The sequence below is a fragment of the Eulemur rufifrons genome, chromosome 29 (genome assembly GCF_041146395.1).
Source record: "Eulemur rufifrons isolate Redbay chromosome 29, OSU_ERuf_1, whole genome shotgun sequence".
In the NCBI taxonomy this organism is placed as follows: Eukaryota; Metazoa; Chordata; class Mammalia; order Primates; family Lemuridae; genus Eulemur; species Eulemur rufifrons.
Genome location: NC_091011.1, coordinates 63,483,201 through 63,509,344, shown reverse-complemented (window position 1 = coordinate 63,509,344; position 26,144 = coordinate 63,483,201). Strand labels below are relative to the sequence as shown.

The following is a 26,144-nucleotide window of genomic DNA, read 5'->3' as shown; positions in this document are numbered from 1 at the left end:
ATTTTTACTTGACAGGATGATAAAAGCCAAGTCTTACTAGTTAAAGAATCAGAGTCAGAGGACAGTTTGGGGCAACCACAACAGCTGGAAAGTGAAAGGAAAATACCCAAAAAAGGGAGGAGCCCTCAAATTCTGCAGAAACTCTGCCCAGTCTCTGGTTGACCCCTGAACTACACATGCATGGGAAAGACTTCAGGCAGCACAGGTAAACCTACCACTGAAAAGACATTTCAGCTGCTGCCTCCTACAAAGAGAGTTTGGAGTTGGTGTTCAGCCAAGTTAACTGCCTACTAAAACAAAAATTCAATTTTCTTCAGAACTATGTAGCAGAATCCAGAGTCTTTACTATGCATCACTCATAATGACCATGATACAATCTATGCTCTCTATTCCAAATTTGAGAACTACATAATGAATCTGAAATGATCCTTAAATTTAGTTATAATATGCAAAAGCCTATTTAGTACTTAGTAAATTTGTTACTTAAACCTTTAAAATGGCCATTTCTTGAGACATTTATCAATAAACACAATTTTATGGCACTCATTAAAGAACTAGTCATTTACCCAGCCAAAGAAATCCACATAGGAAAAGAAATGATTACAGAGTTCCTTATGTGTATTTCTCCACAAGTATATGCCTAAACATTTAGTGGGTATTTCAAAAACAGATGAAAGGGTTAATGACCTTTTAAATGCCTTAATATTGTCATACAATGTGATAAAAAGATACCGTCAGGCCTATAAAAGCAATAAAAAGTAAGAATACACACTAGAGGTAGTCATAAAAAAAAAACTATGACCATTCAACATGTACTCAACCAGTAAATGAATATTTAAGACATTTATTTCAGTATCTTCATTCCCTATTGTAATACGTTTGAGTCTCCACTTAATATATTGAGTTTTATAGACAGACTCTCTCCATTTGGGTTACTGCATAACTATCCTTCAGACCTGTAGACCTCAGCAGAATCTTAAAAACCTCTTAAACACAAATTCTATCCCTAAACTATAAGAATTTAGGGGTTACATAAAAGAGTAAGAGACCATTTTTATTTACATCAGTTAGGTTTATACATATTTGAATCTTACGGAAATGACTGACTTGTTTCAAATATGAAAACCAAATTAAAAATATCTTGGTCACCTTGTTTCAAACACAACTGTTCACATATCATACTCCAGCTCCATCCATGTAAAAGCAAATTTAACTTTTCTGTATCATTGATAAAAGCAGCTTAACAAATTCAGTGATGCTGAGCCTTTCATAAACAGCATGAAAATATGGGCTGATGAAGATTTTCCAGGATGCTACTGTAAGTAGCTTTCTGTCCTGCATATTACAGCACTGAAAAAAATAGTAAGTTTATGTAAAATATAGATAGGAGATTATCTATTCTGTCCAAACCTATTAAATACCTTCCAAAAAAGATTCATATTTCAGTCCTAGGAATTCCTGGAGCGGTGAGCATATCCTGTTCAGAAACGTGACCTTTACAAGACAGCTCCCAGGAAATTTCAGAAAAAATATATATAGTCTTCTAATTTAAAAGTTGATTGGTTTGCCAAATGATGCAGCCAGGTTTGCTTCTCTAAACGCTTCTGATAAGGTCTGCAAAGGAATAAATTTAGAATTAAAAGCCAATTAATTGTAGGTCAGAAGAAAATTTAGACAGCCATTAATTCTGTATGTTGTTGTTAATTACCGGATGCGCATGACAGACTCTAGCTATATCTTCACAGGATGCTCCATATTCCAAAGCAAGAGCAGCTTCATTTACCATTTCTCCAGCACCCTTTAAAATAACAAGCCAAGAAGTAATTTTGCTTCCATGGCAAAACCACCACCACACTAATAGGATAGCAACAGTTAAAAGAGCAGGCTTTTTGGATCTTAAAATTGCCCCAAATATTTGTTGTTACAGCAGTGGAGGAAAAGTCAAGAAAAAGTCTTCCAGTCAGGAAAAGGTGACACAGATGAGCTTGGGCTCTGGAGCCAGATGGCCTGGACTCTTATCTACCAATTACTACCTCAGCCACTGAGTGGCTGTGTGCTTCATTCAGGTTCTTCACCTCAAAAGTAATAGCAGCTCTTATCTCGCAAAGCTGTTATAAAAATGTGACATAGTAAGCACTCAAATATTCTATTCTCATTGTCACATCAGATACAAAAGATGTAGAGGGAGGATACACTTTAGGCTCAGTGGTAAAAAAGGCTTCCCTTAGGAGGTAAATGAGACCTGAACAGTAAGGAGCCTGCCATTCAAAGACATGGAGGCAGAGCATTCTATGCATAGGGTACTACAAGCACAACAGCCTTAAAATGCGAACAAGCCTCTCCTCTTATGAAAATGAGAGAAGGCCCATGCAGCATGGTATTAATAAGCAAAGGGGGAGAGCAGAAAGCGATGAGGTCAGAAAGGTAGGCAGGAATAGATTCAGTGAAGCCTTGTATGTAACCAACAGAAGCTGAGAAACAGCACTGGATGATCTGAAGAAGGGACATGGTTTGGTGTGTGTTTTAACACATTGACTGCCATACGAGTTGTATTTAACACACGCTAGTTTTGAGCCTGGGGCCTCATGAAGCATATGTCACACATCTCTTTACCTTAGGAGCCGCATGAACTAATTTTCAAGTTGCATACAACTCACACACAGAAAACAAAAAACAAATTTTTCATTAAATAAGAAAGGACTGTTTTGTTTTCTAAGTGTTTATTTCATTTTTGTAATAAAACACCATGGCCAAGGAAAAAAAATTTTTTCTAGTGTGGCAATCAATGTGTTGAAGAGAGAATTTTGGCTGCAGTATAGAAAGTAGATGATACTGATGGGCGAGACTATGAGAGTCTGCTGGTACCCTGCTAGAAACGATGCAGAGAGGCCATATCCAAAATTTTGCTGGTAATTAGTAATCTCAGAATGAAAACAGCAGGTGGTTTAAAATTAATAAATAGCAATGTTTTCTAGAAATCTTAATGGAATTTCTCTGGTTTACAATACTCACTGGTCCAAGAATATGTGCTCCTAGTACTCTGTCTGTTGATTTCTGCCCAAGAATCTTCACCATGCCATCTGTGTCAGCATTTGTCTTAGCTCTGCTGTTAGCAGCAAATGGGAATTTCCCAACTTTGTACTCAATACCCTGTGGAACAGAGAAAAGGAAAACCTACATAAATGCTGAAAAAGTTCATTCTCATTGGTGAAATCATCTACCATTTGTTCAGAAAATAAATCCCAAGATGGCAATTGTTCACACAGCATATAGACGGAAAGACCAAAAGGCTGGTTAATGAAACATATTTTGTATATAAACGTAAGCAAATACAAGTTTCTGTCCATCTGGTTATATGTCAAAGCCAAATATAAAAGCTCTGGAATTATCAGTTTTTGAATACAGGCAACTTCTCCTCCCATTATTGCTGGTAGATCTATGTGAATGATCTCTTTATGATGCTAACAAAGGAAAAATACATAAACTACACTGTTTTATAGTTGTTAAAATATATTGATGCAATGATAAAATGCCTTTTCTCAACCATCAGTGTCATTAGCTGAATTCACACATTGGAGTAAAGCCACCCACATTCAGGATTACCTCTTCTTTCAACTGCTCTTCTGATTTGCCAACCCAAGCAACTTCAGGGTGTGTGTAAATCACTGATGGCACACAGTTGTAGTCAATGTGCACAGCACCACCAGCCATTCCTTCAACACAGATAATGCCTTCATCCTCTGCTTTGTGAGCCAGCATTGGACCAGCAACTACATCACCAATGGCATAGATACTACCACCACAGAGATCAAAAGAAACACAGTGAACTTCTGAAATCACATTTATCTTCAGTTACATCATGGTAACAAACGTGTTTAAGTGTCTAGTCAATAAGTCACCCAAAAACAAATCAAATGCAGCTCTTTGAAAATCTGTGAATTCAGCTTCTAATCTGAGTAATAAAAAATACAATTATTTTTGATTTTGTATCTTGTAAGTTTACTATTCTTTCCCAAATCTAATACATTTTATAAGCAAAAGTCTTATTTTTCAAAACACTTTTAAATAAATTTTAAAATTATTAAAAATACAGATAATCATCCAACTTACTTTGGAATTTTAGTTTGGAATCTGGTATTGACTGGAATTCTACCTCTGGGATCTAGTTCAATTCCAAGTTCTGCTAGTCCCAAATTCTGAGTAAAGGGTCGTCGGCCAATGCAAACCAAGAGTACATCACAAGTGATAACTTCAGCTTTACCACCAGACGCAGCTTCAATACTAGACAATGAACAGTGTATAACTGTTAAACATAAATCTATATAAGCATCTAGCTGATGGACTTAGAAATTTCAGATTAGAGATTTCTCAAGTGTTGATGACATTTCTAACAACGTAAGTTCATTATTTGATTATAAATATAAACGTAAGTGTCAGGCAATGAAAAAATGTACACATCCTCTAGAGGTCTATCACTAAAATCTCACAAAAACAGGCAGTATAAACGCAGTAGCTAAGAACACAGGTCTTAGAGTCACAAAAATCCAAGTTCAAGTACTGACTCTGCCATTCATTACCTGTGTGATCTTAGGCAAGTTATTTCATTAAATAACGTAAGTATTTAATAAGTAGAGTGCCAGATACATAGTAAGCAATCTAATTATTATGATCATTGATTTTCCACATCTGTCTAAAAATATTGAATTAATTTTACTCAATGTTGAGAGTTGAAAATTTTCTGATTGTATACTATGAGAAGATACAATAATCAGAACATTGGATTAATCACCTTAGCATCTTAGCAACTTAATCAGAATTTCAACACACTAATGCAATAATTTGGTAAGCAACACTAAGTTACATGAATAAAATGGTCTTAAGTTACAAAAAAACCTGTATTTACTAATATGATTTTGAAATGAGTGTTTTTCTTAAAGAAACACACAGACAAGGATGATATGATATCAAAAACAAATGTAGCATACTTACGAAACATCAATTTTTCCATCTGACTTCTTGGTAGCACCAGTAACCTTTGTATTCAACTTAAATTTAAACCCCTGTTTTTGAAGGATACGTTGAAAGTTTTTAGCTATCTCCATGTCAATTCCAACTCCACCTACATGACCCAAAAATTCAACTGCTGTCACATCTGCACCAAGTCTTTGCCAAACTGAACCCTGAAAATAACAATAATCAAAAAAATCCAATAATCATAAAAGCTTCTATAGCAAATGTTTAGTAAATCATCTAAAATAATTATAAAATATTTTCTTTTGCTAATATGTCTCTGTTAGAAGCTCTGTTTAAAATTAACACTATGGTAAATATCTATAACTTCATATATTTATCAATTCATTCAACATTTATGGAGCTCCCACTAAATGTCAGGGAACATTTTAGCTGCTAGGCATATACATTAGTCAACAAAACAAAAATCTCTACCATTAGGGACCTTATATTCTGGTAATGGAGATCGACAAGTAAAATTCATGTCAGGAGACAGTAAAATGCTATGAGAAAAATAACATGGGAAGTAGAACCACAACTACTACTGAAGGGAGAGGGATAATAATTTTAAATAGCACAGTTGGGGAAGGCCTCACTGTCAGTGACAAAAGGCTTCAAAGAGTAAGGGAATGAACTATATACAGATAGCTGGGGGAAGGGTGTTCTAGGCAGAAGGGAACAGCAAGTGCAAAGGTCCTGAAGGGAAGTAACATAGGCTCTTATTGCTACTACTAATCACTGATGTTTGCAGAATAAACTGACTTCATATTGTATTTTCTCAACAAAGGAGAAATGTTTATTTTTTCATTCAAATTATAATTTAAACTGAATACTAGTTTAACAATATTTTAACAATTAGCATAACTTCTAAACAAGTATACATGAAACTATATGTAACAGGCAAGATTAAAAACTTTATAGCACTATGTAAAATATAAAAAATTATGAACACATCCTTTACAAGAATTTATATTAAAATCATCTAGTAATTCAAATGAACCATAATTTTACATTCCCAATTAGGTATATGCATTCATTTTAAAAATTTCATGAATTTTTGGGATGAGGACTGAGTTAACTAGATGCAATACAGTGATACTAAAAATCTAACTCTGTCAATATATACTTATTCACACATACACATGAAAGTTAACTCAGAATGGATCTGGACCTATAAAATTTTTAGAAGAAAACCTAGGAGAGAATCCTCAAGTTAAGCAAAGATTTCTTAGACACAACACCAAAAGCACAATCCATTAAAAAAATAATAAATTGAACTTCATCAAAATTAAGTCTTAGAAAGATAATATTAAGAACAAGAAAACAGAAACCACAGACTGGGGAAAAAAATCTATAAAACATTTATCTGATATAGGATTTATATTCAGAATATATAAGAACTCTCCTAACTCAACGATGAGAAAACAAACCAAATAAAAAAATGGACAAAATATTTGAATAGACAATTCACCAAAGATGATATAGGGATGACAAGTACATAAAAAGATGCTCGACACTGTAAGTCACTAGAGAAATGTGAATTAAAATCACAATGAACTCAATTCAACAACACATTAAAAAGATCAATTCACCATAATCAAGTGGGATTCATCCCAGGAATTCAAGGAGGGTTCAACACACACAAATCAATAAATGTGATATATCACATTAACAGAACCAAGAAAAAAAAAAATCACAAGATCATTTCAATAGATGCTGAAAAGCATTTGATAAAATTTAATAACCCTTTATGATAAAAACCCTCAATAAATGGTGTATAGAAGGAACATATCAAGATAATAAAGGCCATATATGACAAACTCACAGCCAACATCATACTGAACAGGGAACAAATGAAAGTCTTTCCTCTAAAATCTGGAATAAGACAAGAATGCTCACTTTCACTATTTTTATTCAACATCATATGGAAAGTCCTGGCCAGAGCAATTAGGCAAGAGAAAGAAATCAAGGCCATCAAAATTGGAAAGGAAGAAGTCAAATTAGGCTTGTACACAGATGACATTATCTTATATTTAGAAAAACCTAAAGACTCCACCAAAAAAACTGTTAGAATTGATAAACAAATTCAGTAAGTTGCAGGATACAAAATCAACATACAAAAATCAGTAGCATTTACATATTCTTAACAGTGAACACAATCTGAAAAAGCAATCAAGAAAACAATACCATTGACAGTAGCTACAAAGAATATAAAATACCTAGGAATCAATTTAACCAAAGATGTGAAAGATCGATACAAGGAAATCTATAAAACACTCATCAAAGAAATTGAAGAGGACTCAAATATTCCATGATCATCAATTAGAAGAATATTATTAAAATGACAATGCTACCAAAAGCAATTTACAGATTCAATGCAATACCTATCAAAATACCAATGACGTTCTTCATAGAAATAGAAAAAGAATCCTAAAATTTGTATGGAGCCACAAAAGACCCCAAATACTTGATTAGCCAAAGCAATACTGAGCAAAAACAACAAAACTGGAGGCATCACATTACCTGACTTCAAAATACACTATAAAGATATAGCAACCAAACCAACATGATACTTACATAAAAATAGACACATAGAGATCAATGGAACAGAATAGAAATCCCAGATATAAACCGATGCATTTTCAGCCAACTCATTTTTGAGAAATACACAATGAGGAAGAGGCAGTCTCTTCAATAAATGGCAGCTGGGAAAACTGGATAACCATACGCAGGAGAATGAAACTAGACCCTTATCTTTTACCATATACAAAAATCAAATCAAAATGGATTAAAGCCTTAAGTCTAAGCCATGAAACTACTAGAAGAAAACGTTGGGAAATGCTCCATGACATTGGTCCGGGCAAAGATTTTTGTGTAAGACCTCAAAAGCACAGGCAACAAAAGCAAAAATAAACACATGGGATTACATCAAGCTAAAAAGCTTCTGCACAGCAAAGGAAACAATCAACAAAGTGAAGAGATAACCCACAGAATGGGAGAAAATATCTGCAAACTATCCATCTGACAAAGGATTAATAACCAGAATATATGAAGAGATCAAATAACAGCAAAAACAAAAAGAAATCATCCAATTTAAAAATGGGCAAAAGGTCTGGAGACATTTCACAAAAGATAACATACAAATAGCCAATGTTGAAAAAATGTTCAACATTACTAATCACCAGAGAAATGCAAATCAAAATCACAATAAGGTATCATTTCACCCCAGTAAGAATGGCTTTTATCCAAAAGACAGGCAATAATGGATGCTGATGAGGATGTGAAGAAAGGAGAACCCTTGTACACTGTTGGTGGGAATGTAAATTAGTACAGCCACTATGGAAAACAGTATAGAGGTTCCTCAAAAAAACTAAAACTAGAACTACCATATGATCCAGCAATTCCACTATTGGGTATATATCCAAAAGAAACAAAATCAATACATCAAAGAGATATCTGCACTCTCATGTTTACCGCAGCAGTATTCACAATAGCCAAAATATGGAATCAGCCTAAGTGTCCACCAATGAATGGATTAACAGATAAAGAAAGCGTGGCATATATACACAATGGAATGTTATTCAGCCATAAAAAAGAATGAAATCCTGTCATTTGCAGCAACACAGATGTAAATGGAGGTCATTATGTTATGTGAAATAAGCCAAGCACAAAAAGTCAAATACTGCAGGTTCTCAATCTTATATGGGAGCTAAAAAAAGTGGTGGATCTCATGAAGATAGAGAACAGACTGTTGGTTACCAGAGACTGAGAAGGGTAGGGGAGAGGGAGAAATGAAGAGAGGTTGCTTAAGGGGTACAAATATACCATTAGATAGAAGAAATAAGGCCTGGTGATTGATGGATCAAGAGGGTGACTACAGTTAGCATTGATAGATTGTATATCTCAAAGTAGCTAGAAGAAAACAATCCAAATGTTCCTAGCATAAAGAAAGGATAAATGTTTCAGGTGATGGATACCTCAATTATCTTGATTTAATTATATGAATGTATCAAATTATCATATGTAGTGAAAAATGTGCATATGTATTATGTATCAAAAAATTAAAATAGAAAAAAAAAAACCACAATGAGAAACTACTACACTCCCGTTAGAATAGCTCAAATTTTTTAAAAAAACTGGTAATACCACGTACCAGTGAGGAAGTGGAACAACTGACACTTAAATTGCTGAAGGGATTGTGAAAATGTTGCAGCCACTGTGGAAAACAGTGTTCCTCAAAAAGTTAAATACAGAATTACCATATGAACCAACAATTACACTCTTAGGTATATACCCAAGAGAAATGAAAACGGATGTCCACACAAAAATTTGTGCGCAAATATTCGTAACAGTCCCAAAGTAAAAACAATCCAAATGTCCATCAACTGACAAATGGATAAACAAAATGTGCTATATCCATAGAATGGGATATTATTTGACCATATAAAGAAATGAAGTACAGTACATGCTACAGCTTAAATGAATCTTAAGAACATTACGCTAAGTGAAAGACACCAGGCACAAAATAATATTGTATAAGTCCATTTATATGAAATGTCCAGAATAGGCAAATTCATAGACACAGAATGATTAGTGGTTTTCAGGGGCTTGGGGAAGGGGGAAATGAAGAATGATCACTAATGGGCACTGAGTTTCTTTCTAGGGTAATGAACATGTTCTAGATTCAGATAGTGGTGGCAGCTGCACAACTTTATGAATACACTAAAAACCACTGAAGTTTAAACTTTAAGTGGGTGAATATATATGTGAATTATATCTCAATAAAGCTGTTTAAAAAAAAAAAAAAAAAAAAAACCACTCTCTGAACCTAAATTGGAATAGTAAGAAATTGACAGGAGTGTGGAAATGACAGGAAGCATCACCCCGGAGTCCATAACTCAAAGCAGGGAATGATGAGCACAGACAAATGACCTATTCTTTAGGAAAAGTGATTTCAAAATCTTTAGAGATAGGAAAACTCCAGTAGTATCTACCACTTATTTAGAGCTTATTAGATGCCAGGCACCACATTAAGTGCTTTAAATGTATTACCTTATTAAATCTGAGTAATAATCATGTAAGTTAGTTATTCTTATCCCCATTTTTAATGACAAATCAAGTAGTCCAGAGAGGCTCATTAATTTAAGAAAGACATAAAACCAACAAGAGGCAGAGCTGTAATTCAAATTTAAATGTGGTTGATTCTAAAATTCAAATTCCTTCGATGATGGCAGTACCACTCATTGAGGTGGGAAGCGTAGGAAGAGAAACAGGTTTGGTTTTGTTTATCTGGGTGTGGGAGAGGTAGAATGGGGACAGAAAGGTTAAGTTATACATTTACTGACTACGATGCCTGTGAGACACACAAGTAGAGATGCTGGTAGGAATTTAGATATAACAGTCCAGAGGCAAGGAGAAAGAATCAGGCTGCAGATATTTTTGAGTTCTTGGGTAACTGAGGTGGCAGTGCAGAGAATATTCTGTGGAGAGACAAAAAGGGTCCAGGATAGAACCCTGACACAGAATCTAGAGTAATACTAACAATTAAAGGGAAAGCTAAGAAAAGAAGAACTTGCATAGATGATGGAGAATTCAGCCCAAAGGGTAAATGTAAAACCAGCAGCATATGGAGTCAGAGAAGCTGGGGAAAGAGTTTGAAAGAAGAAAATCAGCAATGCTGTCTGCTGCCAAATAAAGCAGTGAAGAAAACTGGATTGAGCAATAAATCCATTCATGTCCTTGTTGGAGCAATTTATTGACACAAGAAGCCATGGACTGAGAAGTGAGTGGAAGCTGATGAAATAGAGCCTGGACAACTCTTTCAAGAAGCTGGGTTGTGGAGGAAAAGTAAAAGGGAAATTAGTAACTGAAGAAAAACACAGGATTAAGAGAAGGCTTATTTATGTGTACACAAGCCTATGTCATTGAGTGCAAATGCATCTGAGCATGTATATATGATACACAGGTACATACCTAAAGGCAAATTTAATTGTAAATGAGAAGGAAGCAGAAGTAGGAAAGAGTTTAAAGACTGAAAAATACAAGAAAGAATAAAAATCACAAAATAAGTCTTCAAGAAGGCAAAAGACGGTGTGCTGCCAAGCAGAGGTGAAGGATTAGCCTTAGGGAAAACAGCATTCCAACAGTAACAGAGGGAAGATCAAAAGGATAGGTGTAACAATAGCTAAAAGTATTTCAAATCTGGGGCATCAAAAGGAGACAGTTCTCATCTGATGGTTTCTTTTTTACTTGACATTTAGGAGACAGAGTCATCTACAGACAGAGGAAGACAGTGTACCGGCAGAGGTCTGAGAAGAGTAGGAAATGAAACAGCCATTGCAGAGACCAGGACAGTGTTCCAGGTAAGGAAACAACAGATTGTCAGAAAGTCAAAGGTTCCTGTTGAGGTTGTGACCAAGAATTTATACAGGCACCAATCTGCAGGTGTGTTTTTCTTCATGTATGGCCAATAGTCTGAGAATAGCATAAAAAAGGCAGACTGCTGCATTCAAACAGGACTAGAGTTGTGCCAAGCAGATATGACAAAACAAACAGCAAGGCACGCAACTCAAGGACACCTGTAAGAAAGTGGTTAAAATGATTGACTACAGAATCTAAACCGATCAGAAAAGCAGTCAAGACAGGAAAGGGCAGATAGCAAAAAAAAGCATAGAGATCTACGGACTAGAAGACCCAGTAAAGTTAAAGAGCACATAAGTGTACTAGAAATAACTAAGTAAGAGAGGAAAAGGAGTTATGGTTAGAGAATAAAATGTCTGACGTTATGATTTCAGAAGCAGAGCAATTCTTGGTGATTATAAGGTAAGTGGCTCTGAGAAAGGATATCTAAAATGGAGAGAAAAGGTCACTGGAAATATGTGGAAAGCTGCCAGGTGGACAAGAAGGGAGAACAAGGCAGGCAGAGGGTATAAAACAGCATAGTGTTCAGAGAGCTGAAAATAGTTTGACACTTCTAAAACCTAAGCAGCATCGAGATGAGGATGAAGAAGAAGGCAAGAGCCAGATAATGTACATCATGGTAAAGAGTATGGTCTTTATCTGGAATGCAATTTGGTCAGAATGAGAACTATATTCAAATATCTGAATGGCTATCAGATTAAAAATCAATTCAACCAATTCTAGGTAACAGGAAAGAAGAAAGATACAGGGAAGCAGATTATAAAATAAGGGAAAACATTCTAATGACTAACGATTACCTAAAAAGGTTGTCTTTTAAAAAAAAATAAACTTTTTATTGGTAGAAGTGTTTAAGCAAAACTCAACATGGCAGCCTATGATATTATGCAAAGAATCAAACAGGAGACCTTTAAGTCTCTTTCAACTCCATGGAAGTAACATAAAGACATCACTTACCAATTCTACACCTATTACACCTGCACCAATAACAACCATCTTTTCTGGAACTTTTTTTAAAGATAAAGCACCTGTAGATGACACTATTGTATCTTCATCAATCTATAATAAGAAAAACAAAAGATACAATCAAAATTATTTGGAAAAGCCTAGTATAATCGACCCTCCATATCCATGGGCTCCAAATTTGCGGATTCTATCAAACGGATCAAAAATATTCAGGGAAAAAAATGGATGGTTGCGTCTGTACTGAATATGTACAGTCCTTTTTTTGGTCATTATGCCCTAAACAACACAGTATTAACAACTATTTACATTGTATTGGGTATTATAAGTAACCTAGAGATAATTTAAAGTACACAGGAGGAAGTGTGTAGGTCATATGCAAATACTATGTCATTTTATGTAAGGGACTTGAGCATCTGCGAATTTTGATATCTGAGGGAGGCCTGGAACCAATCCTCCACAGATACAGATAGACAACTATACCTGTAAACTGATTTCATTCAGCAAAATCACTAAAAATACTAAGTCATTTATTTGTTTTGAGGTTATCTATAACTTCTATCCATATATCCAATTTCATCAAATCCCAGTAAAAATGCTAACTTTAAATTTTATCATTCAGTATTCCAAAACAAAGTGGTCAATTTTCATTTCATGCTGAATTCAAATATATCTTTATAATATAAAGTGTTCTGCATCTGGTCAAAATCACCACAGAATAAAGACAGGTAACTTAAGAAAGTTGAATATCTGTCAAAATATAGTATCTCAGGAAAAAAAAAAAAAATATACACACACACACACACACACACACACACACACACACACACAGAGTACCTCAGTCAGAAATCTCTCAAAGTTCATAAATAGCATAAAGTAATTTACAAAATGTACTTTTAAAGGAAGGTTGTAACACAGCTGTAAATTATAAAGCATAAATACCGTGATTCCAGGAAAAGGAGTAACTTCTGAACCTGTAGCTATGAGAATGTTCTTTGTATCAATAACCTGAGTGCTGCCATCGGCTTTCGTAGCAGTGACCTGATTTTTGCCGGTTATCTTTCCATATCCATTGACGTGAACAACCTTTATAAAATAATGTTTATAAATTCACAAAGTTTAAAATAATTTTTTTATAAACATTAAATAAAAATATTCTGAAAATAATTTATCTAAAACAACATACTTCCTTACTTAGTAATGTTATACATGGAACAGCAAAAAATTTGTTCTGTCAGTCAGAGAAATCTATTTCAGGTTAGCAAACTGTATTAAATTAAATAAATATCCCCCCTCACCCAGTAACCAAGTTCAAATATCATCGCACTATTAGCATCATGCAATGTTTAGTATGTAAACAAAATAAAGCAGAAATCTGAACATTACGCACTGACCTTATTCTGTTTGAATAAGTGGGCAATTCCACCAGTTAAAGCTTTTACTGCAGTACTCTTCTGCTCCATCATCTTCTCTAAATTTAAGCGAACTTCAGACACTGTAATTTGTTAAATACATTTTTAGTTCTTAGCTAAATTCTTCAAGCAATGTGTAGTGTTTTTCATTAACCATCGTCTGGAAAATTTCAGCCTAATGCTTACAAAACTATGTAAAAGACAGTAGTAAAATTTTAAAATTTAATAACTGATAATAATCACAGCTGACAAAAGGCCATCATCATATCATAATAATGGAACTTGTCAAACACTGTAAAATGTCCCCCTTGAGTAAAAATGCAATCTAAAATAAAATATTATATCCCACTGCAACAAGTAGAAATGGCAAAGTAAAATGTCATCTGAAATTTTAATTAAAGAAAAATGCTAAATTTCATGAAACAAAAACTAATTACAAAATACACATCTGAAAATTTCAAATACAGGAGCTTAATATAAAAAGTTTAATTTAATCAACTGGGTTTTAATTGCTCGTTTAACTCAGAAGAGAACTCTCAAGCAACAATATAAAATAAAAATGCTCAACTCAATAGAACTTTAGAAGTAAGAAGGATATCTTAGAAATCAGCTCATACAACAACCAACAAATCTCTCAGAGATAAGGAAACACAGACTCTGAGGAATTTACCCAAGGTCACAGAGCTAGACAGAAACCCTTGCCTACAATACAGGTCTCTTGACTACCTTTCCTTACATCATTCCACTTTTCATTTTCTTTAGTGTATATACATCACCTCTATACTCTGGATTGCCTACATATAGCCCCTTTCAGAAACCTATTACTATAAAGAAACAAATGAAGGAAAAGTAACACCCCAAGGTATGCATGGGTCCTAACCCTCCAGAAGTATCTGTCAACAATATCTGGAGAGAAAAGATGAAAACAGCCCAAAATAATATGGCCAGGAGACAAGACAAACCAAATTCAAATATTATGAAATGTCCTCTTCCTTTTCCACTGCGCCTCACTCTTTCTCTCCTTTGCCCTTTCCACTATCAGCAGCTTAGGTATGCCTTTCCTCCTTCCTTTTTCTTTATCTGTACATAGCACTCAGCAATCCAGCCTCCCCAGTAATCTTCAGGTTTCAGAGAAACAACAATTAACTCTTCGTGTAAACACAAATCCAGACTTCAGGCAAAAGTGGGCAAAGGAAAAGAATATATCATGGTAGCAATCTGGATTTAAGCCTTCTTTCTTAAGTAAATCTCTACATTTTCAAGATTCTTTATCTTAGTCTTCCCTCACTAAACATCTATTACACACATTAGACACATGTAAGTCTTTAGCCAGAAGAGTCAAGTCAAGCAATCTAGTAATATCGGTAAGTATGAAAAGTATACTCACTTTCAATTCCTCTAGATGCAAAATCTTTTCCATGGGCCATATGGTAATAATGAGAGTTATTCAATAAAGCCTAAAGGAAATAAAAAGATGAAATTATCAAATATTCATAAACAGACCGCATACAATAAAAAAGTGCTTCTGAAGACATTCTCTTTCAAATGTTATCACTACAAAAATAATTAGTGAAGTGATAGATGTTAATTAGCTTGTCTTAATTATTCCACATTGTATTCATAAATCATAACATCACTTTGTACTCCATAAACATAAAAAACTATGATTTTGTCAATTTACAATACAAATTTTAAAAAGAAGTTTAAAAAACTTCATTCTTACATGGAATAGTACATAGGACTACAGCAATTCAGTTTCTCTTATGTAATTAATCAAAGACAAATAATGACGTAAAAAAACACTCAACAAACAAGAATGAAAATAAAACATCTTTACTTTCTTTAAAAGCAAAGAAATAAGTACACACTTCAGGGTGGCAGGTGAAAAAGGCAGTCATGTTTATATCATATATAAAGCACCTAAAAGACAAATTTACTACTATCTGTTTCATTGGTAAAGGAAAAGTAAAGAGAAAAATGGAACATCAGAGTCTATTTGAATGGATAAGCTAGGCATTCTGAAACAAAGAAGCTATTTCAAGAATGTGTGGCAGACTGGTGACAGCACTATTTTATAAAAGTTTTACGAAAGAAAAGTGTAGTTTTTTATCATCCTTGGGTTATTTTTTAATAACTGTGCTAATCTAATCTAGTCTCAATCCATCCTTCTAGTTAGTAGCTAACAAAAAAAAAAATCTCTGCACGGTACCAAACATATGCTCACCTTAGATGGAATACAACCAACATTCAAGCATGTTCCACCAAGTGTTTCACTTTTCTCAATGCAGACTGTCTACAACCAAAGAAAACATCATTCAACTGTATATAACCTACAATGTTTCAGCTCACTAAAATTTCAAATGTTATGTCTTAATTTTCCTACAAAACAAGCTACTCAAGCTGTGTTTTACAGAGTCTAAAATACAGAGTCCTTTATAATTTATCATTTGAATAACACTAAATTCTTTCAGGCCAAAGGTATATTCTAAAAGATATTTCTGTTTGCTTAACATTACTAAATATATGCTTTTAGTTCTATCACTGTATCTTCCAAAGTGTAATTACAAGCTAAAATATAATAAAAAGTATTGGGAGCAGGGGAAAAAATCATGGACTTCACTTTCCATTCCATGTGAATACTATAACCAAATTAACCTGATCTTCATTGGTCTCAGGCTTAGCAATAATTTAGCGAGTTAAGAAATTATTTACCATGTTTTCACCTGCAAAGTGTTTTGTGAATATGATCAACCCTTCCCAAATAAGAATGTATCAACACTTAAAGTTCAAACCTTACCTTGAAGCCTAACTGGGCAGCTTTAATAGCAGCAACATATCCTCCAGGACCAGAACCTATAACTGTTACATCAGCATCAACTACAATAAAAGCAAATTGATATAAAATAGTAAATTGCTTAAAATTTACTAAAAATAACTCTTTGGAAAAGCAAACAACCTAATACTTACACTTCCAAGAAAGTACAAATAACCAGCATTTCTATACAGTAATATTTTATTCCCAGGTACTTGATGTTCTTTCATGCTACTGAAAATGGCACAAATTTTAAAATTTCATTTTCTATTATTGCCTATGGCATATGCAAATACAACTGAGTTCTGTAATATTAACCTTATATCCACTGACCTTGCTAAATTCTGTAGTTTTATTTAATGATAACTGTAGATTTATTTAATGACAACTGACAGGGATTTAGTGACACTGGAAGACAAGTCTGCATGAAGGAAAGAGCCTGAGCTTTGGAATCTGATATACCAGACTTCATATCTCAGCACTGCCACTTATCTGTTGTGTGGCCTTGGCCAAGTGACTTAACCTTTTTATAATACAGGAATGATAATACTGCCTTCAATGACAAATGTTAAAATTAAGTAATATAATTTTGTATAATGCCTTAGTACTTCCAGTAAATTTAAGACAAATTACCTCTTTCAAATTACCTTTTTCTGAAATAACAGAAAAAAATTAGTTTCCATATAATACATGATAAATGTTTCAAACTTTATTTGCATATTGATAAATATTATATGGCTTAAGATAACAGGCTAACCAGAACATTCAATTAATTATTCTGGATATTTATCATACAAAGATAAAGATAAAAAATTGAAAATTAACTTTCATCAGCAGGCTTAGGAATATAATAATTGCAATACAAATGTACAAATAAATCCAATTACCCCCCAGTCTCTTCAATCCAACTTCAAATAAAGTAACAGTGACTTTTGAGTTAGGAGACAGTCTCCCTTCTCCCCTTCCACTGTCCTTACAACTCCAACTGGTCTAGCATTTAACAGTTCATTAATGCATATTTACATATATTATCATATTTGATTCAAAGAACTTCTTATGAGGAAAGTAAGGATGACATAAACAAGACATTTCAAAGAAGAAACAAGAGTTTCAGAGAGGTCAATTAACTGGTCCAAGGTTAGCTTTTTGATTCTACTTTTAGTGGTCTTTCCATTATTCGATACTATTCCATTCCTCAATTTTAACCATCATAAACTAAAATCCCAGAAAGCTTAAGCTTTACAATTACTAGCTATGTCGAGACCTTAGGTGGGTGAGTAATTTAACCTGCTGCATCTTCGTTTCCTCACCTGCAAAATAAAGACTACAAAAAAAACTTCACAGTGTGCTAACACACAACGAAATAATATACATAAATAGTTTAGCATAGTACCTATAACATACATAGGAAGTATTCAATATATACTAGCTATATTCTGACCTACAAAGATGACAACTTTAATCTGTATCATCCCCTCCCTGCAAAAACACACCTCTAGAAGATGAGAGTGCTATCATTCAAAAAACCTTTGCTAGCCTGAACAGAAGCACAGTACCTCTATGTTGGCAGATAATTAAGAAGTTAATCAACCCAATTATCCACAAAATCTAAGAATCTTTCCTACTGAATAAATGAAAGTACTGGATTCTTCTTGGTTATATCAGATAATTGGGATTACTCAATACATGAAAAAATATATAGCCAGTCCAATACATGACAAAATTATTGCTTCAATTTTTATTGATCCCACTTGTGCTTTCTGGCCACCTGCTCAGTTCACTGATTTATGTTCAGAATTAAGTATATAATAAAATGTATTTCTATTTTCAAATCTGGAACCAAATGATGATTACACAATATTACTTAAATGGGTTCTAATTTTTAATTTCACAGTAATGTAAATACAAGCTACAAAACAGGTTTCTTTGCTGAATTTTTAATATCTTTTCTGATTAAAAAATAGAGGTTTACTGAAAAGAAATTGAACACAGGAAAGCAAAAAAAAAAAAAAAAAAAACCCCCCCCCAAAACCAAAAAGCATCCACATTGCCACACAAGCCAGACAAAACTATGTTTATGGGTCCTCTTAAGCTTTCTTCTATGAAAGTTTTCATAAAATTCAAATTTTGCCACATAAAATTTTATATTCTTTTCTCTTTATATGAGCACATTACATAGTCATAATTTATATATTATTGCTATAATTCTTCAAAAGCTTTTTAATGACTAAATTAAATATTTTAGATTTTAAGTATATGTATTTTTTGAGCATATATTTTTAATTACTGATATGTAACAACACATATAGTAAATCCACAGTACAAAAATCCTGGAAAAGAACCAGGAGAAGTAAACAAATGATAAAAAACAATAGCCAATGGCCGGGCGCGGTGGCTCACGCCTGTAATCCTAGCACTCTGGGAGGCCGAGGTGGGCGGATCGTTTGAGCTCAGGAGTTCGAGACCAGCCTGAGCAAGAGCGAGACCCCATCTCTACCAAAAATAGAAAGAAATTATATGGACAGCTAAAAATATATATAGAAAAAATTAGCCGGGCATGGTGGTGCATGCCTGTAGTCCCAGCTACTCGGGAGGCTGAGACAGGAGGATCGCTTGAGCTCAGGAGTTTGAGGTTGCTGTGAGCTAGGCTGATGCCATGGCACTCACTCTAGCCTGGGCAACAGAGTGAGACTCTGTCTCAAAAAAAAAAAAAAAAAAAAACCAATAGCCAAAAAACTTGGGTTTTATTTCTCAATTGACTACATAATCTTAGGTAGTTTTTTAAAAACTATAGAAAATATCAAAAACAGTTCACCTCTCACTGAAGAAGCTAGATGTAACAGTCCATCACAACACCAAGAAAGTACTAAGAAGCACAAAAATGAAGAGAAAAAAGCAGAGTCTTTATCTAATATTTGTCAGCTGAGAATACGGGAGGGTGCAAGCCAATGACAAACTTTCAAAAACAAGCCAGTATTGAAATGTATCCAAAAACAAGATGGATTGATGGATTGACAGGTATGTGTTAATGCTAAGTAGAGAAAAATATTAATGGAAGAATCTATGGGTGTTCACTGTAAAATTCTTACAACTTTTCTAAATGTTAACAACTTTTCATAATAAACCTCAGAAAAACAAATCATCTAGTTCTCACCTGTACCAATGGATGCATGCAAATGAACATTTACAACACATGATTCTAATTCACCCTCTCCTTGTCAAGAAGCATTTCACAGGCTGGGTTCCATAAATAAAGTTAAAAAATCAGAATATAGAAAACTAGTTGAATGACATACATTTAGTACTCAATTTAAGGAGTACTCAGAAATTTTTACAAAATTAGCATCAGTCCTTGAAAGTGAAAAAGAAAAACTAAAAGAATATAGAAACTGATAACACAAGAGAAAGATGACTAAGTCAGCAAAAATGACAAATGACAACTGGATAGCAATCTTGGCAGTGAAATATCAGCAAAAGCTATCAGGTTGATACTTCTAAAATACTCAGGTACAATGAGAGGTTATTGACTTAAACGTGGCAATTAATGTTATTAAACTTAACTGAAAGAGAAAAAGCAGGAAAAAGTGCTTTGCAAATTACCCTACAAATGTTACTTATATCATTATGAGGAAAATGAGGCATCACTTATCAAGGCTACAGCTGAAATAAAGGTGCTAAGTTACAACTCAATTGTAATTATCATTAAATTACAAGATGTATCTTGAGAAGTCAGTCTGTAATAACACCTACCATTTGGGTAATTTGCTACATGTCAGTCAGTGAGCTAAATGCTTTATATTAATACATGTTGTCTTATTGAAGCTTCATTACATTTCTGTGACATAGTTATTATTACCATTTACAAGAGGAAGAAAAAACTGAAAACTAAATACCTTGCACAAGGTTGCACAACTAGTAAGTGACCTACTCAGGATTCAAACCAGGCAGGTCCTTTAGATTCTGAAACTTATGCTTCTATACTATTACGTTCTATCACCTTCTAAAACACTCAGATGATCCCATAATCTCCAACCTAATCAAGAACTTCAACTAAAATGACAAGAAGCTGTTTTACTATGGGAAAGAATTCAAATTACTTATGAATGCCTTACCTATACGGAAAGTACCAGTATCTTCAATAACCTTACAATATAGTGATAGCAAACAAGCCGTGTCAAAATGAAGATAAAAACAAGACTATTTTAAAAAGAAAAAAGAAACAGGAAAAGAGATAATATAAAGCAGTAATCATTAATTACCAAATTCACTAAAATGAGTATAAGAGCTATTTGGTAAAGTTTATTTGTTGACATTCTGTTGGGGCGTAAGGGAGGCTGATTTAAGATCCACTTCAGTAACCTCCTCCCACAGTCACACCCTACGCTTGTTATTGCCCAAAACTGCTCAGCCTCTGAAATCTTGGATTCTAATACTCCGCTTTCTGATCACAACCCTACAACCTCTTACTCCATAAAGGAGAAATATAGTAAAATAAGAAAGGATCTGAAGTAAACAAACCAAGGTTCAAATATGAACTCTACCATCCCTAAATTTTTGGGCAAATTACTTGATCTCTCTGGGTTTTGAGGTAACATAGGGTTAATAGTAAGGATGATACCTACAGCCTATGGTTGTAAGAATCAGAGAGAATGTATGTCCAGACCCTAAGATGGTGCCAGGTGCATACTCAGTAAGTGTTACTCCCTTCTCAGATCCGCCTCCCAACTTTAGTCCTGTAGCCTCCAGGCTCATTCCCATCCTCCATTACACCCTACATACTGCTACCCCAGTGCTACCCCAGCTAAAACCCAACTCGGTTATTATTCTCTTGCTCTTTACTAGTTTCCCTGTCTCTTGTTAGAGAAAGTCCATATTCCTAAGGACAGCATACAAATCCCTTCAGTAACTATTTCTCCAGCCTCAACTCCCACCACATTCTGCTTACCCACCAATACCATGCAGTCTAAGCTTCAGTAATGGTGAATTAGTGTTAGCTTACATGCACGGAATTATTTTGGTCTACCTATGTACAGTCTGTTCCGTCTACCTAGAAATAAATACCGACAGCACGCATTTCACATTAACATACTACTCTAAGTTCTTGGGATATATATAAATGACACAGCCCTGGTTCTTATAGTCTACAGAGAAAGAAAAAGAATTACAATAAAAGAGTCAATCTATAAACCGAGTGATCCTCATCCTTTTCAGATAACAACATAATTCCTTAGGAAAGAATTCTGTGACCATTCCCAATCCATAGGTAGATTTCACAGCTCCCTATGCTTAGCTTTCTTGACCTGTTCAAAGCTAGAATAAATTACTCAGTCACTGTTGGTCACTGGTGACTAGAATCCTCCCTCTATCTTTCCTTCCTCTAAGAATAAAATATCCAAAATGGTTTGTTAACAGCTAAGGATACAGGATTCAATTATTTCACAGAATGCAGGGAGACTGATGGCCACAGTTCTCCCACCTAATGATTTCTACAATGAAGTTTTAAGACATCCGATTTTACTTATAACCTATCTAGGTGAGTCCAGTAAAAGTCAAAATAGCTAATTTCAAATAATCAATATCCTTCACACTAAGAGATCAAAATATTTCAGCATAAGCCCATTAACTTCCTGTTTTAAATACTTAAAAATTAAAATGCGTATCCTTTATAGAAACTTCAAAAATATAAAAAAGTATAAAGAGGAAAATTCCATGGTATGTAGCTTCCTTTTAGGGTAGGTACATCCAGCTGGTCTTTAAAATGTGCTTTTTGATAAATTCATCAAGATTTTCATTCACAATGTCAAAAAAGACAACTCACCATTCATTCTAAACAGTGTTACAACAACCAACACAAACTTACCCAGTGGACAAAATTAAGTTTTTAAAATGTAAACATATGAAACTGCTGCCTTGCTCAAAACCCTTCAGTGGTTTCCCATCACACTGGAGTAAAATTCAAACTACATGGCTTGGCTTACAAAGCACTTCATAATCTGTCCCCTGCCTATCTCTCTGATTTTACATTCTATGGGTCTCTGCTCCAGCCAAACCAGCCTTCTTGCTATTCCTTAAACTTCACAAGCAAATTCCTACCTCAGACTTTTCTCACCAATTTTTCCCTTGGCCTGAAATAACCTTCTTACTCCCTCACTTCACTGAGGCCCCTGCTCAGACACCATCTCCTCAAAAAGGCCTTTCCTGACATGCTATCTAAAATTGTCTCTCTTCCTCCCTGTTACCTGCTTTAACTTTCAATTACTTTCCAAAATATTTATTGCTTGTCTTATATCACCAGACCACAAGGTGCATAAGAGCAGTGCTTTGCTTTATTCACCTCCTGGAAAACACTAGGTGGTAACATTTAAATGATTAAATATATGAACAAATGAATTCTAAGATTATCATAAGTTATTCTAAATTCACCTGCTTTTACATTGAAATAGAAGGAACTGTCAGCTGAAGTGATGAGAATTTACCAATTACTTACTTGACTGATCTGCATAACTTCTCAGAGGCACTGCAGAAAGTCCCTGTAGGCCATGAGATATTCGATTGAAATGGCCCCTCTAGAAAGAAGAAAATGCTCCTATTATGTAAGATATGAATTGAAAACACAGAACTACTGAAGGTTGATGAAAAGGTAACAATTTTGAGCAAATGTATCAAACACTGATTATTAATATATCTTTCATTGCCATAGAGGTCACATGTCAATTTATCCTCCAGGACAGTAACAATCATTTAAACTTTTCAGTCTCAGCTTGCCACACCCATCTTTTTATTATGAATATTCAAACCACCTCATATTTAACCTAATTTAAAAATTTATTCAGTGGTTTTAAGTTTTGTTAAATTTTCAGTAAGTGTGGCTGATTTTTAGTGCCAGGGATCATTTTAATGTCATAAAGTTCTGAAAGTTATAACTTAAGTACTTGAATAATCTACAGTATGATAATACTTTTACTTGTAATTACTGTTTCCCGACTCTAATCTACCATGTATATATAGTCCATATTTACCTAGAAAGATGTTCCTAAGTCATGAACTAGAAACAGAAAATTTGACAAGGTAACTTAGGAAAATGCACTAAGTAATGCAGAAATGTTCTGGAGCTACTACAGTTTCACAAATTACACCATAATCTCCACAATCTCTATATGCTGACAGTTACCATTTCCTAAGAACGGTGACATACAAAGAAACAAAGCAAGTATCTCCTCTTCCTATCCCAGCCAAGCACTTAGGCTGCAGTGACAAAATCTACACTGATGTAGTAAAAGTCTTTATTCCAAAGCAACTCTTGCACCTGAGGGCAGGACAGTAGACCAAAGAGCAGCAGATTGTCAGTGCTGAGTTTTAGTCCCAGCTCTTCCTCTCCCTAAAAGCATGAACTTCTGACATGTGACATTAATTTCTGGGAACATATGTTTCTCATCTTTGAAACAAAGGGGCTTGATCGCTATATTATTATATTTAAGGTCTCCACCAACATAGTGTCCAGCCAAGGTCCTACATACATATGGTTTGGCCATATCTGGTAGACAGATAAAGGGAAAACTGTCTTGACGACAACCGCTGCAATTAAAAATATAAACTCCAGGAGAACCAGACAGATGGCAATGGACACTAATTTAAAGCTGCAAACACTGACAGCACCTTAGGGGAATTCCTAGGGCTTTCTGTTGGGTTGACTAGGTCTATGCCATTCAAGAAGTAGCACCTGCCCACTGCAGAAAATTAGGCCACTTAGGGGTCAGGATTAGGATAAGAAAAAGGCAGAAGGCATGAAAAGCCAAACCATACGGGACAAGGGCCGGGGGCTTACATTTCCTCCACCAAGGTGGAGGCCCAGGTTTGGAGGTGTGGTGTGCGTGGCTGCCGGCCGTCGCACAACTGGCGTGGACTCCCCACAGCCTGGGCCCAGGCCCGCCGCCCGGCTGCTGCTGCCGGAGAACGAGCCGAGACGTTACCTCTGAGGCGAGGCCCGGGCTGAGACGGTGCAGAGGCGGGGCCCGGAGTAGTCCCGGACAGGCACCCCGGCCTCTCCCACTCCAGCCAGAGTTGGGCCGCGTCCCGAACCCACTGAGCGGGCCCCTCCGTGCCTCTGGCTCGGCACGACCACACTCACTCACACGCGGCCCTCACCTTGGCCAAGGAGCAGTACACACGACTCCAGCTCTGCATTTTCCCTTCCGCCAATGCTTTCACCTCCGCTAAGCGACTCCACTTTTCCAAGGTCTCCCCGCCCTGCGCATGCACAAGCGCAGCTTGCGTCATCTCCCGGCAGCGGCGCGATTGGCTTGCGCGGTCCCTTCGTTCTTGTCAGGCTCGGCGTCGTACGCTGTCGTAAGGGGCGTAGTGCTTTGTGGCAGCGGTGGGGCGGGGGGCGTGGAGGGATCATTTTAGGGGGGTGCGGTCAAAATGTCCTGACATACAATGTAATCTTATACTTGGAAGACGAAATAAACAAATAAAATTATCGTTTGCTTAATACATGCTACAGAAAGTAAACCGTGACAAGTTCAATAAGCTCTTGGTTGGTTGTTCTAGGCATTCCTCGGCACTTTCCGCCTTGTCTCACTTCATCCTTACGACAACCATGTGAAGTATCAGTAGTATTTACATTTTTGGATGAGGCCAAATTGACACTACCCCCAAGGTCTCGCAAGGGAGAGATAACTGCAGACCTGAGACCAAAGCCTTTGAATTTTGCTGCTTTATAATCTCCCTGCTCAAATTAAATGCCTATAAGGAATGGGACATCTTGCTCTAAACTAACTGGCAATATGTAGAAAACACACTATCTTCTATTTCCTCAGATAGGAAGCATACCTCCCTGGTAGAACAAATTAGAATTGCTGGTATGGTGGGTGAGATTTTAGGTTTTCAGAAGAGCTAATAGGTTTAAAAGCACTGGAAAACATCGTCTTCAAGATTGAGCACGAAAAGTGAGGTCTGATTCTTGCCTTTTGATAAATCTATACAGTGTGAATAAGCTTAATTCTACATTTCTTGGAAGTTTACTGCCCAGGCACTGTGCTGGGCTCTGTGAATTGAAACACTAGTTAGAAATTACTCCATATCTATCTATGCTGAGTTTTAGATATAAATGATTTGTGTTCATTATAGAGATAGTATCGCTGGCACCTCTGCCCTGTGACAGGGTCCCAGGCTCCTTTTATCTTATGACTCTGCCGTCATCGGAGCCTGTCTTGCATCTGTTATTTCAAGATGGCTTTGCTAGTTTCTGCCATCATATCCTCCTTCCATCTGGTTACAAAGCCATAACTAGCTGCAAGGGGATCTGGGAAACAGTCTGGTCTGCCCAGTGCCTAGGTAAAATGGTATTAATAAGAAATAAGGGATGACGAGATATTGGGAGACAGCAAGCAGCTTCCACTACACAGGTGGGGAGAATTGCATCATCTCCAGCTTTATGCCAGACTTTGACATCTGACCTAGGAGTTATCTCTGCGTATGCACCAAATCTCATAGTTCTTCCCTGACCTGTTCCGGGCTTTTGACTCTAC

General features: G+C 35.5%; 1 protein-coding gene across 3 annotated transcripts; it reads right to left on the bottom strand.

The window, feature by feature from the left end:
• Positions 1 to 870: 870 nt before the first annotated feature.
• On the bottom strand, positions 871 to 24,855 carry DLD (dihydrolipoamide dehydrogenase). Of its 3 annotated transcripts, XM_069461244.1 has the most exons (14): positions 24,760 to 24,855; positions 23,102 to 23,180; positions 16,600 to 16,679; positions 16,027 to 16,095; positions 15,190 to 15,259; positions 13,785 to 13,885; positions 13,333 to 13,476; positions 12,385 to 12,486; positions 4,990 to 5,180; positions 4,111 to 4,281; positions 3,604 to 3,793; positions 3,013 to 3,150; positions 1,709 to 1,798; positions 871 to 1,614 (listed from the first exon to the last, which is right to left on the bottom strand). In XM_069461244.1, exons 1-14 carry the CDS (start codon positions 24,796 to 24,798, stop codon positions 1,549 to 1,551), a joined length of 1,530 nt encoding a protein of 509 aa, XP_069317345.1. In that variant the 5' UTR covers positions 24,799 to 24,855; the 3' UTR covers positions 871 to 1,548. The 3 variants fall into 3 exon arrangements, with proteins under 3 accessions (XP_069317345.1, XP_069317344.1, XP_069317343.1); XM_069461243.1 differs by lacking the exon at positions 13,333 to 13,476 and having other exon boundaries at positions 24,760 to 24,841; XM_069461242.1 differs by lacking the exon at positions 16,027 to 16,095 and having other exon boundaries at positions 24,760 to 24,841.
• Positions 24,856 to 26,144: the final 1,289 nt, after the last annotated feature.

Bases quoted from the DNA above. Each gene is read 5' to 3' on its own strand.
- DLD (XM_069461244.1), bottom strand. From the start codon at position 24,798: ATGCAGAGCTGGAGTCGTGTGTACTGCTCCTTGGCCAAG. The intron at 16,096-16,599 runs GTAAGGTTTGAA...CTTTGGTTGTAG, and splicing joins CTGCCCAGTTAGGCTTCAAG to ACAGTCTGCATTGAGAAAAG. The intron at 1,799-3,012 runs GTGAGTATTGTA...GTTATTTTAAAG, and splicing joins GAGCACATATTCTTGGACCA to GGTGCTGGAGAAATGGTAAA.